This window comes from Nuphar pumila, chromosome 4 (genome assembly GCF_984573655.1).
Source record: "Nuphar pumila chromosome 4, dmNupPumi1.hap1.1, whole genome shotgun sequence".
Lineage (NCBI taxonomy): Eukaryota > Viridiplantae > Streptophyta > Magnoliopsida > Nymphaeales > Nymphaeaceae > Nuphar > Nuphar pumila.
In genome coordinates this window covers 27,054,929-27,074,180 of record NC_143252.1, presented here as the reverse complement: position 1 = coordinate 27,074,180, position 19,252 = coordinate 27,054,929, and the positions used below count along the sequence as shown (strand labels likewise).

General features: G+C 36.3%; 1 protein-coding gene across 9 annotated transcripts in view; it reads left to right on the top strand.

The window, feature by feature from the left end:
* LOC149839727 (putative sulfate transporter 4.2) overlaps positions 1 to 19,252 on the top strand; it is a 179,958-nt gene that overhangs the window by 136,442 nt on the left and 24,264 nt on the right. For all 9 annotated transcript variants that reach the window (XR_016431347.1, XR_016431346.1, XR_016431348.1 and 6 more), the window contains one exon: positions 708 to 759. Coding sequence is in view for 6 of the 9 variants with exons in the window: in XM_090002779.1 (XP_089858905.1) it covers positions 708 to 759 (52 nt within the window). In the remaining 3 variants the exon portion in view is untranslated. The remainder of the gene's footprint in view (positions 1 to 707; positions 760 to 19,252) is intronic.

Here is a 19,252-nt window from a genome sequence, read left to right as displayed (position 1 = left end):
TCATATCTTAACACTGTAAAATGCATAGTCCTAACTCGTCTGAGTTACCGAGTCGACCCGCTGACTCGCCAGTCAAGGGTTGGGCGATCTGACTCTAAGTCACAAGTGTTGTAGTGAGGTTTTTCTTGTATAATTTTTCTGTTTATTTCACATCAATAATGCATTTGGATTTTATCTTGTTTCTTCTCTTGTATTTGCATGGCTTATTTTGTCTAGCCAAATGCATCTTTATAATGCATTTAGATTTTATCTATGTTGTTATGTTTAGTTTCTTGTGTCTTGGGTTCGGTGCCATTTCATGACACTCACCTAGTTCAAGTTTGTCCAACCATGTCCAAGCTATGGATCGAATTCAAATTGGGTCTAAGTTAAGGCCTAGTTCTTAGCAAGCTCACTTTCATCCATGGATCGTCTTTGGGTACATGGTGGATGACATCTGAACATGTTTTTAACTTTACAGTTTCCCATCTGAACAATCATCTGGCTTTTGTTCAAGTTTATTTGCCTCGCTGCTTGAGTTTTTTGCCAGCCAGATAACATTATATGCTAGGATGAAATTAGTTCATGCTTTTCTTTATTGCAAAACATGTTTCTAGCTTTTTGTCATCAAGTACACTAAAACTTTGGATCAGCATAAATTAGCTTTATTTTCTCTGTAGAAAAGTTTTCTAATGAATACTTTCTGAATATAGGATCTTGTTATGTAGGTTGGATCCTCCCTTGCATTCGTCATTCATGAATCAGCAAATCCACATATTGGTGAGTTGTCTATTTTATTCCTTTAAATGTTTTACTCCAAGATGATGCTAGAGTAATTTGATTTTTTTTCAGTTGATAGGTCTACATTTCATTTAACCATGCCCTATGTCTGGATCAAGTTTTGATTCTTCCATTCCCTATCACGCGCACCAAGCATTAGGGCAAACACACAAGGGAGAAGAAGAGAGTAAAGAAGAATAGTAAACTTCATTAGCTTCAAAGGGATTTAGAATACAACATATAGGGGACGTCCCCTTAGGGTTACACAAGAAGACAAAAACAGTTGACTATAATGTCTATGGCTATGTTACAAAAATACCCCTCTATTAAAAATGTATGTACAAGATACTTAAATGAAAGGGATATCACGCAAAAAGGTACTATGGCATTTCCTCAACACTCCCCCTCAAGATTGAGGTGATGAGAACACGATCAACCCAAGCTTGAAAAGGAATGATTGGAAAGCCTTCAAAGGCACTTTTTTCGTAAAACAATCAGCAATCTGATGAAATGAAACAAGTGCACAATCACATTGCCAACAAAGGGCTACACAAGTGCACAATTACAATATGGTCTCTAATGGACAGAATACAATCTCATAAAAGAGAAAAAAATGCAAACTTTACAAGAACACAATATAAAAATAAATTCTTTGTATTCTTAACAAATATGCTTAAAAGCATATCTAAGCTTGTTAGGCTCTATTTATAGAGCTGAGAATACAGCCAAAAAAGGAGGATAAGGGAGGCACTCCAACAATTGTTGGACTGCCTCAACGGTCAGAAATATGACCGTTGGGATCAGTCCAATGATTAGTTAGACTGCTTTCCAACAGTCCAAAAAGATTACACTAAAAAAATAAAAAGAAAATGAAAAACTAAAGGACAGTATAGTCTCTATTGGAATGTATTTATTACAGCATATAAAATGACGAAAATACCCCTGATATATATATATATATATATATCAGGTATATATATTTGTATATATATATAATGTATGTTAACACTCCCCCTCAAACTTGCTGTGAGATCATCGAAAGTTTGTTAAGAAGAAACCAAAATCATGGTAGAGGAAGAGCTTTGGTGAATAAGTGCAAAAACTGAAACATGGACTGAACATATGGTAAAGTAATCGTCCGCTCCAAGTATTCTTTTCGAACATAGTGGTAATTCATCTCGATATGCTTTGTTTTTTCATGAAATGTATGGTTGCTGGCTATATATATGGCACATTTGTTATCACAACATAACTTTAAAGGTTCTGAAATATCAACACCCATATCTGAAAGTAAGGATCTCATTCATACGACGTCGGTTGTTGTTGTAGTCATTGCCCTATATTCAGCTTCCGTGAAAGATAAAGATACTTTCGGTTGCTTTTTGCATCTCCAGGAAATGAGAGAATTACCTACAAATACATAAAAACCTATAGTTGAGTGTCGGTTATTGGGGTCTCCTCTCTGGTTAAAATCAGTATAAGAAATGAGATTTAAAGATGATGCAAAAAGATAATAATAGTTTTTTAGATATAGTTTTCTTAATGTATCAAACTATTCTTAACACAACACTCATGTAAACTGATGTAGGTGCATGCTGAAGCTGACTTGTTGTATGTACTACATGCTCAATATTTGGTCTAGTAATGGATAAGTATATTAGTGATCCGATAAGTTGCCTATAAGGAGTTGGATCATCTAGGAAAACTCTGTCTTCAACTCTCTTTTTAGCATTTATTACTTCAGGAGTGTCAGCTTATTTTGTATATGTGATTTCCGAACGCACAACAATATCAGCTGCAAACTTTATTTGAGACAAAATGTATCCTCTCGGTGAATATGCTACTTTAATACCTAGAAAGTATCTCAAAAAATCAAGGTCTGTCATATCAAAAGATTTCTTACTTATAATTTAAAATTTTTCAATTTCCTTATGATCATTTTCAGTGATGATCATATCATCAGCGTACAAGAGCAAAATGATAAGCGAGAGGTACATGTAGATCTTACAAAAAGAGCAGTGTCAGTATAACATGATTTCAATCCAAATTTTATCATAGTTCTACTAAACCGATCATACCATGCTTTAAGAGCTTGTTTAAGCCCATATAAGGCCTTTCGAAGATGAAGAATCATACCATTTTCAATAGTCTGACCAGGGAGATGATCCGTGTAAACTTCATTTAAATTTTCATTAAAAAAAAACATTTTTAACATCTAACTGATATATAGGTCATTTCCTAATAGATGCTACTGCAACTAGAGTCCTAAATGTGGTCATGCGAGCTACTGAAGCAAAGGTTTTTTCGTAATGTATACCATATTCTTAGAAATACCCTTTCGCAACTAATCTTGCTTTATATCTTTCCAGAGATCTGTCACTCTTTGTTTTGATCTTAAATATCCATCTACATCCTATTGTCTTCTTTCCTTTAGAAAGATGTTGGACTTTTCAAGTATCTGCCTTATTTAAAGCATCTAATTCTATTTTCATAGTTTCTACCCATTCTTTTATGTCTTTGCCTTCTCTATAGTTGGATGGTTCATGATATGAATGGATTGCTAGAAGACATGCTTTATAGTTTGGGGAAAAAGATTCAAAGTTGACAAACCTATTTGGAGGGCTAGGTATTTATTCAGATATTCTAACACTAGATTCTTCTACATTTGTTGGTTGACTATACTTCTCAAAAGCGCATGGATACTCCCCATTATCTCGTCTAGACTATTGTATAAGATTATCAGTTGGTTCTCTTTTTACACTTGGTTCATCATTTGACTCAACATTATCATCATCTTCATTATCAATTTTAATGTTAAGACTCAGACAATAATTCAACAAGGCATACTCGGATTCTTCCTTAGGTTTTTCAAGATCAAATCTCTTTTCTTTTTCAAGAAGTGTTATATTTTTAGATACATAAAGTTTGTCATTTTTAGAATCATAGCATCGATAGCCTTTTTGATTTTCGGCATATATAAAAAAATATATTCAATAGCTTTACTAGAGAGTTGTACTTTTCAAGAAGCACAAAACATTTACATCCGAAAACCCTTAATCTTTTCAAATCGAGTGAAACCTTAAAGAGTTTTTCAATTGGAGATTTGTTTTCTAAAATTTGAGAAGGCATTCTATTTATTAAATAAATCATGGTGAAGGCAACTTCGGCCCAAAACTTTTTTGGAACTTCTTTTGAAATAAGTAGAGTCCTAGTAGTTTCAATAATATGATGATGTTTTTTTTGGAATTTTCATTTTGTTGGGGGGTCCTCGAATAAGATTTATGGTGCAAAATTTCATTGGTTTTTAGATAGGATTGAAAATCATTTGAAAGAAACTCCCCCCCCCCGAGTCGGAGCGGAAGATCTTAATATTTGTTTTAAATTAATTTTTAATAAGATTATGAAAATTTTTAAAACACGAAAAAACTTCGGATTTGAGTATATGGAAGTAGATCCAAGTGTGTCTACTAAAATCATCTATGAATGTAACATAGTAAGAATAACCACCTTTTGACATAACGGGAGCGGGACCTCATACATCAGTATGCACTAATTCAAAATTTTCATTAGTCAAGGAAGTTTTAGATCCAAAAGGTATCATTTGCATTCTTCCAAGTATACAATCAAGAAGGGCAGTTGGCCCAGATGGTATACCTATCGAGGCTTGAAAATGCTTGAGAGAGAAAGGTTTAAAATGGTTGACAAATCTTTTTAACAAGATTTGGCGGACAAATAAGATGCCTAATGAGTGGAGGAAGAGTACTTTGGTGCCTCTATATAAGAATAAGGGTGATATACAAGATTGCACAAACTATCATGGTATAAAACTCATGAGTCATACTATGAAACTTTGGGAGAGGGTGATTGAGTTTAGGTTGAGGAAGATTGTCATGATATCGGAGAATCAATTTGGTTTTATGCCTGGAAGATCAACTATGGAAGCTATACATCTTCGTAGACAACTTATAGAGAGAAATAGAGAGAGGAACAAAGATTTGCATATGGTTTTTATTGATTTGGAGAAGGCTTACGATAGAGTACCTAGAGACGTTCTCTGGTGGACAATGATGAAGAAAGGTGTTTCTCTCAAGTACATTAGTATAATTAAAGATATGTATGAAGGAGTACTAACCAATGTCCGCACTTGTGGAGGGGTGACAACCAATTTTCCTATAACGGTTGGGTTACATCAAGGATCTGCTTTAAGCCCTTTCCTATTTGCTATAGTGATGGATGAGCTTACGAGATCAATTCAAGAAAATGTGCCGTGGTGTATGTTGTTTGCTGATGATATTGTTTTGATTGATGAGTCTAGAGCTGGGGTTAATGCTAAGTTAGAATTATGGAGACAGACATTGGAAGCAAGAGGTTTTAAGTTGAGTAAGAGTAAGACAGAATACATGGAATGTCGATTTAGTAAGCAACGAAGTAGTGATGGGGAGTGTAGTGAAGATTGGTGAGCACGAAATACCGGTGGATGATTCTTTCAAATATTTGGGATCTATCATTTAAAAGTATGGAGAAATTGATGGAGATGTAAATCATAGGATAAAGGTTGGGTGGATGAAATGGAAGAGTGCAACTGGAGTGTTGTGCGATCGTAAAATGTCATTGCGGTTGAAGGGAAAGTTTTATAGGACGACTATTAGGCTCGCTTTACTATATAGTACGGAATGTTGGGCTGCCAAGAGACATCATATTCAAAAAATGAGTGTAGCTGAGATGCGTATGCTGAGATGGATGTGTGGAAATACAATAAAAGATAAGATTCGGAACGAGGAGATACGTAAGAAGGTAGGCGTTGCACCCATTGAAAATAAGATGAGAGAGAATCGTTTACGGTGGTTTGGACATATTCGACGAAGGCCTAATGATGCTCCAGTTAGAAGGATGGAGAAATGGGAAAATATATTAGTTAAAAGAGGTCGGGGTAGGCCTAGGAAGACATGGATGGAGGTGATAAGAAAGGATATGAATGCTTTGAACCTCACCGAGGACATGGCATTGGATAAAAATGAATGGAGGAGAAGGATTCATGTGGAAGACCCATAATGATTTTTTTTGTTGGTTCATATCGCCGACCCCAATTGTTTTGGGATGAAGGCATAGTTGTTGTACAATCTTCACATACAAATTCTTTTTCCTTATAAAATTTTTCCAAAAAATGGAAAAAGTGATAATTTGAATATACTTGGATGACCTAATATTTTATGCCAAAAATCCAAATTAATTTCTTGGATATGGTTACAAAAGGAATCTTTAGGTAGACATAAAAAATCCATATAGTAAAGGTCTCCTTTTCTATGGCCTTGCCCAATCAATTTCCCTGACTGAAAATCCTGCACCCAACAAACCTTAGATGGGAAACTTTTTAAAACACGAAAAAACTTCGGATTTAAGTCTAAGGAAATAGATCCAAGTGTGTCTACTAAAATCATCTATGAATGTAACATAGTATGAATAACCACCTTTTGACATAACGGGAGCGGGACCCCATACATTCGAATGCACTAATTCAGTTTTTTCATTAGTCAAAGAAGTTCTAAATCCAAAAGGTATCATTTGCATTTTTCCAAGTATACAATCTTCACATACAATTTTTTTTCCTTATAAAATTTTTCCAAAAAACAGAAATAGTAATAGTTTGGATATACTTAGATGACCTAATCTTTTATGCCAAAGATCCAAATTAATTTCTTGGATATGGTTACAAAAAGAATCTTTAGATAGACATAAAGAGTCCATATAGTAAAGGTCTCATCTTCTATGACCTTGCCCAATCAACTTTCCGGACTGAAGATCCTACACCCAACAAGCTTTAGATGAGAAGAATACTTTACACCTATAATAAAAAATTTGAGAAACCGAAAAAAGTTTTAAATAAAGTTTTGGAATAACCCTAACATTTAGAACAAAGAATTTTTTTGAATCATTATTAAGATTTTCTATACTTTTAACTTTTAAAGAAGTACCATCAACGGTTGACATACATGAAAAATATAAATAGTGCAATCAGAGAGTAGGGGCTCATTATGAGTCATATGAAAAGAAGCTCCCGAATTCAAAATCCAAGAGGACTTACCTGGAGGGGAAGAAGAAGAAATGACGACACCGGGTGTAGAGGGAGTGACTTTTAGTATTTGTGAAACGGCATCCGCGATTTGGATAATTGTCAAATCATTGAAGTTGTTCCCTTTCTTTGATTCATGAGGCTCTTTACTTACCGAGGCCACCTTTTTGAGTTTGGGACAATCCAGTCTTATGTGTCTCTATTCTTTACAATAGTGACAAGTAATTTTGCCTCCCTTATATCTTCCCTTGTATCTTTCTCCATTATGTCCTCCTCCATTGAATTTTTTCTCAAAGTGAGGAGGTTTATAAGTTTTTACAAAACTTTCGGGTCTAGATACTACAAATACCTCATCACCAGACTTGTGCATTCCAAGTCTGGTTTCTTCTTGACATATTTGAGCAAGTGCCTCACTCATATAAGGAGCCGAATTCCTATGAAGTAAAGAGGACCTAACTTGCTCAAATTCCGGTCGAAGACTATATAGGAAAGAAAAAAGATTTTCTCTTTCCATTTATTATTTTCTCATCCCAATTGCAAAACTTTGCCATTTTTGTTCCAACATATCCAACTCATACCAAATAGGAGATAAGAGGCCATAAAAATATCTTTTGTTCTTATCCCCTTGTTTGGTAGTACGTACCTTGTCTTGGAGGTAATATAGTCTAGCCATATCCTTTTGAATGAATGTGCTCTTTATGAAGATCCATGCATCACAAGCTTTTTTGAACTTGATGTTAGTTGCAATCTTGAACTCCATGGTATTCATGAATCATGGGAGTATTTGAGTGTTGTTAGCCTCCCAATCCTCCATTTTATCTTGATATTCTTGCAACGCCTTCTCTTTTTCTTCTTTGGAGAGAGCCTTGATTTGATCTCCTCTTCTCGTTAGCTTTAGTTGAGGTTCATTAGTTGTTTCACTAACAAAACCCCATAGCTTTTTCCCCTTGATATGGTTTTCCATTATGGTAGCCTACATTAGGTGGTTGCTTTCGTTGAGCTTGTAGGAGATGATGGATTCTCTTTCACCCATGTCGAAGAAATTGGCTTGTGGTTGAAGAACAAAGCTTGAAGACCGCCACTACAAAGAGAGCAACACCTAAGATAATTTTCAACACTACAAGAGCCCGAGACTCTGATACCATGAAATGAAACAAGAAGTGCATAATCACAATGCCAACAAAGGGCTACACAAGTGCACAATCACAATATGGTCTCTACTGTTAAAATATGATGTATATTTATATATATATATATATATATATATAGATTACGACACATACACATATATATTATATATATATGTCTATGTGTCTATCTATATATAAATATATATATATATATCTATTTTTGTAAAACCCGATAGGGGTATTTCTGTCATTTCACCTGTACACGCATATCTTTGATATGCTTTCTTTTTTCTTTCTTTTTCCTTTTAGTCTTTTTCTTTTTTGTTTTTTAATTTCTTTTTTTATTCATTGGAGAGGGGTCCACATAGAGTCGTTGGACCCCTCCAACGGTCATAAATATGACCGTTGGAGGGGCTCCAACGACTCTATGGGAGCCCCTCCTTGGGTCCCTTGCTGTGTATAAATAAGGGGCACAGCCCCATGTATTTGAAAAGCTTCTAGTGAAGCATTCAATGAAGTGAAATATATTTTTTATCTCTTTTTGTGCTTGACCACTTTTGTGGTTTATTTTGCCCTTTAGTGGCCTCTTGTGTATGTGCGTGCTTCCGTGCTTTCGCTTGGAGACGTTGCTCTTTTCATTTGGCACTTCATTACATGGTATCAGAGCCTTGGTTAAGAAGGCTTCATCGGATTCTCCCTTGACAAGTAATACCTCTCCTCTCTCTTGTCTTATAATTTTTCTCTTCTAATGGCCAACAAAGATGCAAAGATCGATCTCTCATTCAAGTTGGATGGGACCAATTATCGCATGTGGGCGGCCGCTATGGAGAATAATCTCAAAGGTAAAAAGCTTTGGGGTTATGTATGTGGAACCATTCCGGAACCACAACTAAAGTTAACTAAATTTGAAGGAGGTGAAGAAAAAGCTTTGAATGAAGAAGAAAAGGAAAAGGCTATTCTTGATTACTCTTCTAAAATGGAAGATTGGGAAAGTGAACATGCTAAAATCTTAGCATGGTTCATGAATAATGTCGAATTGAAGATTTGTGCAAATCTTGCAAAATTCAAAAAGGCTAATGAAGCATGGTTTTTCATGAAAGGTATGTACACTCAAAGGGACCTTGCTAGACATTTCTTTTTACAAGAAAAGGTAAGAGCTACCAAGCAAGGTGATATGAGCATTAGGGACTACTATAGTGCCCTATCCTCTTTATGGGATGAACTTGTTCTTCTCGAACCGCAATGGGAAGGGAGTGCTATTGCTATGAGACAAGAGCAAATGGAAAAAGAGAGGTTCTTTCAATTTATTCGTGGGCTTCGTCCCGAATTTGAACAACTTAGAGGATCTCTACTTCATAGGGCCTCTACTCCTCTAAGCGATATTTTGGCCAATTTATGTCAAGAAGAAACCCGCTTGGCCTTGAAAGGAGATGTTGATGAAGTGCATGCCGTGTCTAGACCCGGCAACAATGTAAGACCATATAAACCACCACATTTTTGGAAGAATACTGGTGGTGGAGGAAGAAAAATCATTTGTCATAATTGTAATGAACCGGGTCATATTCGTCCCGATTGCCCTAAATTCAAGAAGAAGGTGGCTTCCGTGGGAGAAACTCCTCCAATCATCAATGAAGATTCTAAGAAGGATGGTGACATAAAGGATTCCATCGCTCATCTAACCGAAACTCTTCAACAATTTATGAAGATGAACGCCTCTACATCATCATCCTCACCTTCCACTTCCGGTGCCGCCATCTCTTCTTTCCCAGGTATGACTTCTTGGATTCTTGATTCGGGTGCCTCTTTCCATATGACTCCAAATGCATCGCTTTTATCAAAACCAAGTCTCAATAAATTTAAATCATATGTATCCACCGCCGATGGAACATCTTTAAATGTTGAGGGTATTGGAAACCTAGAGAAAATTTATGACCAAAACAAAGAATTTTTTGTTCCCAAAATCCGGATCATCCCAAAACTTAATTTAAATCTTTTTTCCGTCTCTCAAATTACCGATTTTGAATGTAATGTCTCGTTTTCACCAACCCATTGCTATGTGCAGGATCTCCGGTCCGGGAAGCGGATTGGGCAAGGCCATAGAAGAGGGGACCTTTACTATATGGATTTTTTGTCTTTGCCATCCAAATCATTTTGTAATCATGTTCAATCCAAAGATATTGAGACTTGGCATAAGAGACTCGGACACCCTAGTATTTCCAAATTGTACCTTTTTCCATTTTTGGAAAAATTTTGTAATACAAATACATTTACATGCAATGATTGTATTCTTGGGAAAATTCACTCTCTTCCATATTCTCATAGCAATTTTGTGTCAAAAAGGCCTTTTGAACTTGTGCATTCCGATGTATGGGGACCGGCACCCGTTATGTCCAAAGGAGGCTTCTCTTACTATGTTTCTTTTATTGATGATTTTTCTAGATACACATGGATTTATATTATCAAAAATAAATCCGATGTCTTCACCAATTTTAAAGAGTTTCATGCTCTTGTTCAAAATCAATTCCATCACAATATAGCCATTTTTAGATCCGACTCAGGAGGAGAATACATGTCTAAAGATTTTCAAAATTATTTTAAAACAAATGGAATTTTACACCAACGATCTTGTCCTAAAACTCCGCAACAAAATGGTCTTGCGGAAAGGAAACATAGACATTTAATCGAAACCACAAGAACTCTTCTTGTGTCTAAAAATGTTCCTAAAAATTTTTGGGCCGAAGCTCTTCTTACCGCAACATATCTTGTGAATCGTATACCCTCTTCTTCTTTGAAAAATGTTTCGCCCTTTGAAAAATTATTTAAAATTACTCCCGATTTTAATAGACTAAGAATCTTTGGATGCAAATGTTTTGTACTTAGTCTAGGACAAGATAAGTTGTCACCTAAAGCTATTGAATGTGTGTTCATTGGCTATGGTGAGAATAAAAAAGGCTATAGATGCTATGATATTCGAAACAATAAATTATATGTGTCAAGAAATGTAAACTTTATTGAAGAGCAAAATGGTTTTGATATCCACACATCTAATGAAGACATCGATTATTCTTTTCTATTTGACTTAGCTCCTAAAATCGAGTCTCCTAAGGATAATACTTGTGATACTAGTTGTGATGGAATTTCACATTATAATGATATACCACAACATGATAATATTTCCCAAAATGAAAATCTTAATGATACAAATGTTTATACTCGGCGGATAGGAAATGAACATCAACCTGCTATTGACAGATACTCTCAAGACTTCTCTTTAGAAGAATCTACTGACAACAATCTACCTAGGAGATCTTCTCGTACTAGTAGGCCACCACAAAAATTTGTGTCCTATGAATCCTTTTCTCCGAATTATAGGGCCTGTCTCATGTTAATACATTCGTATCACGAACCTACCTCATTCAAGGAAGCTAAAGATCACCCACATTGGGTTGAAGCTATGAAAATCGAATTAGAGGCTCTTAACAAGGCCCAAACCTGGAGCATTATTCCTCAACCTTTAGGGAAAAAAGCAATTGGGTGTAGATGGGTATATAAAGTCAAAACCAAATGTGATGGGTCTCTTGAGAGATACAAAGCCCGTCTGGTTGCAAAAGGCTATGCCCAAGAATATGGGATTGATTATGAAGAAACCTTTGCTTCTGTGGCCAGAATGACTAGTGTACGAACCTTAATTGCTTTAGCATCCATCAAACAATGGCCTATATACCAACTTGATGTTAAAAATGCATTCTTAAATGGAACTTTATGTGAAGAATTTCTTATGGATCCTCCGCCGGGTCTTGAAATTGGGAAAGGTAATATTCTAAAATTAAACAAAGCTCTTTATGGGTTAAAACAAGCACCAAAAGCTTGGTATGATCTTTTTAGCAAAGTAGTTCTTGATAATGGCTTCTCCTCATGTTACACTGATACTGCTTTGTTTGGTAAATCTTCTAATGAGTATATAACAATTCTGTTATTATATGTTGATGATATGATTATCACAGGTAATGATAAGAAAGGTATTGATCTTATTAAGAATATTCTTAAGAAAAATTTTGATATGTCTGACCTGGGTTTTCTAAGGTATTTCTTAGGAATTGAAGTTGCATACTCCCCCAAGGGGTATGTCCTATCTCAAATGAAGCTTGCCTCTGACATTATTGCTAGGTCTGGGCTGACTGATGACAAAAGGGTGGAGACTCCAGAAGTGATTAATGCCAAGATGAGAGCCAATGATGGCACTCCTTTAGCAGATCCCACGCCTTATCGTCAATTGATTGGATCCTTAACATATTTATCTATCACCAGGCCTGACATTTCTCATGCAGTTCATAGTGCAAGCCAATTTCAAACTGCCCCTACCACTACTCACATGGCAGCAGTTATGAGAATTATCAGATATCTAAAAAATTCCATAACTAAGGGAGTGTTCTTATCCTCTTCTTCACCTCTTACTTTACTTGCGTATACTGACTCTGATTGGGGGGGTAACCCCGATGATCGTATTTCTACCACAGGTTATTGTGTGTTCCTTGGGGAATCGCTTATCTCCTGGAGGTGTAAGAAGCAGCGTAAAGTTTCTCTCTCGTCTACCGAAGCAGAATATCGTGCGATGGCCACTACCACAACTGAGATTATATGGTTAAGAAGTCTGCTTAAAGATATGGGTGTCTCACTCTCAACTCCTTCAAAGCTGTGTTGTGACAACAAGAGCTCCATTTATATTGCTAGCAATCACACTTTTCATGAACGGACAAAGCATATTGAGATGGACTGTCATTATGTTCGAGATGAGTTCTTACGAGGCACCATTTAACTCCCATATGTTTCTACCGAATATCAGTTGGCGGACTTCTTCACCAAAGCTTTGCCTTCGCCTCGCTTCTACTTCCTCCTTAGCAAACTCTCGGTGATTTCACCGTGCGTTTGAGGGGGGGTGTTAAAATATGATGTATATTTATATATATATATATATATATATATATATATATATATATATATATATTACGACACATACACATATATATTATATATATATATGTCTATGTGTCTATCTATATATAAATATATATATATCTATTTTTGTAAAACCCGATAGGGGTATTTCTGTCATTTCACCTGTACACGCATATCTTTGATATGCTTTCTTTTTTCTTTCTTTTTCCTTTTAGTCTTTTTCTTTTTTGTTTTTTAATTTCTTTTTTTATTCATTGGAGAGGGGTCCACATAGAGTCGTTGGACCCCTCCAACGGTCATAAATATGACCGTTGGAGGGGCTCCAACGACTCTATGGGAGCCCCTCCTTGGGTCCCTTGCTGTGTATAAATAAGGGGCACAGACCCATGTATTTGAAAAGCTTCTAGTGAAGCATTCAATGAAGTGAAATATATTTTTTTATCTCTTTTTGTGCTTGACCACTTTTGTGGTTTATTTTGCCCTTTAGTGGCCTCTTGTGTATGTGCGTGCTTCCGTGCTTTCACTTGGAGACGTTGCTCTTTTCATTTGGCACTTCATTACATCTACTGGGCCGAATACAATCTCATAAAAGAGATAAAAAAACACAAACTTCACAAGAACACAATGTAAAAATAAATGTTCTTTGTATTCTTAACAAATATGCTTAAAAGCATATCTAAGCATGTTACGCTCTATTTATAGAGCTAAGAATACAGCAAAAAAAGGAGGATAAGGGAGGCAGTTCAACAGTCATTGGACTGCCTCCAATAGTCAGAAATATGACCGTTGGGATGCTTCCCAACAGTCCAAAATGATTACATTAAAAAAAATAAAAGGAAAATAAAAAACTAAAGGACAGTATGGACTGTATTTATTACAACATATAAAATAACCAAAATACCCTTGATATATGTATATTGTATAAATATATGTATATCATGTATATATATACATTATATATATACATGTATATATAATGTATTTTAACATATGACTCTGAGTTCCAATATATGCCAGAGATATGACTCCATCCAGATATGCCAGACGAGTAAAGCGACAATTTATCTCAATATGAATAGTACTTTGATTGTCACAATACAAAGAAGTTGCAATTGCTATGTTCACTTCACTCCTATATCTTGCAACAACCATCTCAACCAAATAATCTTTGCAGTCACCTGAGCCATAGCACAGTATCCAACCTCAGTAGTGGATAGGGCAATCCTTTGTTGTTTCTTGCTTTTCATGATATCAAAGATTCACCTAGGAATACACAAAATCCAGAGGTGAAATGCCTCTCCCGAGAAGCTCTTCCAAAATCTGCATCACAATAAGCTTTCAACTCTAATGATGATGTAGCAGAAAAGAATAGAAAAGAACATGCCATAATGCATAGTACCCTTAATATATTTGATAATCCTCATGACTACTGCCAAGTGGGATGACCTAGGAGTGCTCATGAACTGGCTTACCATGTGAACTGCAAAAGTAATGTCTGGTTGTGAGATAATCAAATAAATCAAACTTCCAACCAGCTTCCTATAAACCGTAGAATCACTGAGTAATTCACCATCTGTATGCTTTAATTTATAGTTGGCTTCCATAGGAGTGTCCTCGTTTTCTATCATCTGCATGTCTTGCTTTACTAATCAAATATGTTGCATACCTGTGTTGGGTCAACAAATATCCTTGCTTGGAGTATGCAACTTCAAGAACTAGGAAATATTTCAATTTTTCCAAGTTTTCATCTCAAAATTTTGGGCTAGTTGTGTCTTCACTTTGGCAATCATTGACTTGTCATCTTCAACGATGATCATATCATTTACATACAACAAAAGAAGACACTGACCCCTATCAGAAGATGTCATAAATAAAGCAGGCTCATGATAGCTCTGTCTAAATCCCAAGCTCACCACTACTACACTGAATTTTTCAAACCAAGCCCTTGGGGCTTGTTTTAACCCATAGAGAGCCCTCTTCAATCAGCACACTTTGCCCTCCTCATTAACAACACCTTGAGGTAACTCCATATACACTTCCTCCTCCAAGTCCCCATTCAAAATGTATTTTTAACATCCATCTGCCATAAGTCCCATCCCTGGACTGCGCCACTGCCAACAGGGTTCTAATTGTAGTCATGTGAGCCACTGGTGCAAAGGTCTCAGCGAAGTCTATCTCATACTACTGATTGTAGCCTTTCGCTACAAGACGAGCCTTACATCTTTTGATAGATCCATCTGCTCTTGTCTTGATTTTATACATCCACTTGCATCCAACTATATTTTTTCCATCTGGTACTTTAACTAGTTCCCACACTTTCATCCTTTCCAAAGCCTCAAATTCCTCTACCATTTTCTTTTGCCACTCTAGATCTGTCGCAACCTCAGCATAGGATTTTGGCTTATAATAAGATTGAATCATGGATACAAAAGCTTGATGAGTAGCAGAAAAGGATTCATAGGAAGCAAATCTAGAGGGGGGAATGGAGGGTCTAGAACTTCTACGCACTTGTGAAACGGAAGAAGATGAAGGTGACGACTCATTATGATCGGTTAGAGAGACATTGGGACTTGACTCAGGCAAGGGCTCTTCCTCTGGATCATACTGATCAAGAAATGACTATGTAGGAATCTCCAATGGTCTCTTGATATATGTAACCCATTCCTTGTCATCGATTTTATCCGAAGCTTCTAAGAAAGGTACCAAGAAGGACAAAGTAGACTCCATGTTCTCCCTTAGATCATTCTGACTGTAAAATGGCGTATGTTACCAAAACTCCACATGTCTTGATGTCCATACTTTCCTGCTCATAGGATCAAAGCATTTATAACAATTTTGTCCTTCAGGATATCCTATAAAATTGTTAATATATATATATATATATATATATATATATATATATATATATATATATAAACCGAAATACCCATTAGGGGTATTTTGGTCTTTTCATTAATAAGCATCAGCCCATTAGGGGCTGATATTGTTTTTTTGTCTTTTTCCTTTTGTACCTTTTTGTTTTTTTTTGTTTTTTACTTTTTCAAATTGATTGGGACAACTCCATTTGACTGTTGGAGCTGCCCCAGCGGTCACAAATGTGACTATTGCCCCTTTGGCCCCTCATTGTATTATAAATAGGCCCATTGGGCCTTGTATTTCATTATCTCTTTAGAGAGTGTATCTATGCAATATCAAATTTGTTAGACCCTTGTATGGGTGGTTTGATGATTCAATCAAGTATTCAACTTGATTGAAAGTGTGTTCTTGCGTGTGTATTGGATTTAATCCATTTCATTTCAAAAACAACACTTCACATCTTTAAGGGACAATTTATCTCTGAATTGTTGAGGAATTAAACAAAACATGTACTCCCAAATACTCTCAGCATGTCATAATTTGGCTCTTTTTCAAATAGTCTTTTATGAGGTGAGACTTTTTTAACCATCGTGGAGGGCATTTGATTTATCAAGTGCTCTGTTCAAAACTCCTTAGGCGTTCTACTATTGAATAGCAATGCTCTAGTGATTTCCAATATGTGTTTATTCTTCTTCTCTGCCACCCCATTTTGCTCTGGAGTATAAGGGCAAGAACTCTGGTTGTAACGACCTCAACTCAGGGTCTGCCTTTCCTGAAAAAGTTGGCGGATCCAACTTCAGGAACTTTTCGAAGGAAACGCCGCCCGCGTTTGAAGCAATAACGACAGGAGGGTCACGAGCCGCTGCCTGTGCAGCTGCCTGTGCCGCTTGGGCCGCTTGCTCAGCCTGTGCCACCTGTATGGCCTGAGCCGCTTGCATCGCCTGTGCTGTCTGTGTCGCCTGAGCTGTCATGGTCTCGGTCAGGGTATAAATGACTTCCATCATGAAATCTCTTTGCTCCTGCCAGTTTGCGGGAGCAGCAGTAGAGGACGAAGCACCTCTGCGGGTATAATGCGACATCTACAATGCACATCCTTTCGTAAAAATTTAGACCCCCTATCAATCTTACCGCCTTAGGATTTGTCCCGTATGTTTACCACAATTACAATAAATACACTTCTACAAGCACATTACACTTTCTTAATTCATAAAAAAAAAAACTAAGAAATGAACCATAAACACATAAGAAGTTCACATACTTTCATAAAAGTATATCATAGCCTTACCAGTGAAGAAGACTGCTCTGGAGTACGAGGCATAATTTGTTGACGCTTCCGGACAGGGCTCACATAGCAAAATTAGAAATTTAACATAAAAAGATGATAAAAGTGTAAGTCTTTGTGGTGGCTCTGATACCAAACCTGTAACGACCCCAACTCATACCTTTGAAAAATGCAGAATTTTTTCTTTTTTAAAGAGAGTCGCGGAAAACTTCTCAGAGACCTGGGGTCCCTACAGTTCCAATTTCAGTTGGATAACCACACACCACAAACAAACTTACATTTATCATCCATAATCAATCAACTAAACTCTTTTATTAATGAATCAATAAGAGTCTCATACTCAATGTCAAAAGTGAAATAACAACTTGCAGGAAATAAAAAGAACTAAAAGAAACAAAAATAGAGCCACTTTGTCCGTAAGTGAAGCAGTCTGAAACAATGTGACCCTTGTATCCTTTCAGAAGCGAGTCGATTTCACTGATCATCTGTATCTGGGAAAAACCAATAAAGGAAGAGGGTCAGAAATCCGAAGAATTCTGCGTACAGGTTTCCCTAATAAATTAAATAAGAAAAAGAACATAAATAAGATCCATGTAATATTTTTGAGGAATATTGTTATAAGCAATTCATAAGACAATGAACCATCCACGCAGAAATAAACTAAACATTAAGCATGAGGGAACACGAAATAAGTAACATTGATCAAAACTTAATCAATAAGGCAATTAAATGCAAAAGAGATCAACATCATGCAATGATCAACATATAACAACCAAGTGAACAGGTAAACATGCATAAACTAATGCATAGCAAGAATATGCGTGATTTATGTGTAATGCATGAACCCTTATTATCTTTCATTTAAGCTCTCATGTTTCCATATGCATGTCCTATTAAATGCACACAATCTTTAAATTCCTCTTTTTAATTTATCATTGCCCGCGGATACACCAAACGGGTACAATCCCCGAGGTCAAGTAGGGTTCCCGGGGTAGCTTCACATACAATTTGTATTTTATTACCGGGTTTCAAACTTAGCCCTCGACCGATATCAGGAAACAGCACCATCCATCGGAACCATGAAAAACAACATCCAAAGTCGGGGACACTAGGGAAAACAGCATCTACTGGCGCCACTTTATTGGTATACCAAAACAACAACAGTTGTGTCAAAACACACCACCCCCAGCCAAAGTGGCAGACTCTCCCTAAAATTGTAGCCAGGAGAAGAATCTCAATATCGGCTTCAGGGGGCAACAATAATGCACACAGAGTTTTTGTATCCTCACGGTTTTCCCCAAACCGCAACATCCAAGATTCTCACGCTAAAGCAGGAACATCAGGGAGAAAATGAATTACACTGTTCTTTACTTTCTTTTATATGGTTATTAATTCATCTCTTTTACATTTGCAAATTAACATGCAGAATTAATAACATAAGTTTGCACATCAGCATGCTAAGCTTTTCACGGAACCACAGCCTGTGACAACATAGAACAGTGCGGTAAAACAATAATATCTCATTTGATGTGTTGCAATGCATCAAAATAACTAAAACAGAGAACAATTGGTTCTCGAGGCTCTCCCAGCCCCTGATGATCCAATTTGATCATCACTGCATTCATAAGCAAAATCCTCAATCACATGCCACTATGCATTATTTTTTTCATGCTTTTCAATGCACATTCGTGTATGCAAACTTTTGAGATGTGTGTGAGACAATAATTTCATAAGCATATGCACGAGTTCACATATATCCAGGTTAATTGCATGCTTCTATTTATGAATCATGTCACTGACTACATGCAAGGCATGATGGTTTCTGGTCTTTACGTGCATAAGAAAAGACTATGCATTACTACCATGAACATGCATGTTATAAACAGCCTAGACATGTGTGCAGTGTCATTCTCTGGCATGCATAAAACCAAGTGTAAACCCATCAACCCATGCAAACACTCATGCCCTTATGAACATGTAATAGCATATCAATTTCATTATCTTTATGCACATGAAAATTCAATCATGTAATACCAGTTCGGGTAACCCATTACATAGTAAATGCAAGCATGTGCAAATTTCATTCTATTGCATGCATAAAGATATTTCAATCAAACTTAACAAAATCTGGAAATTAAATCCCATGACTATACACATTCCTGTTTTTTTTTTTTTACTACGCGTGCATTTGAACCCAAA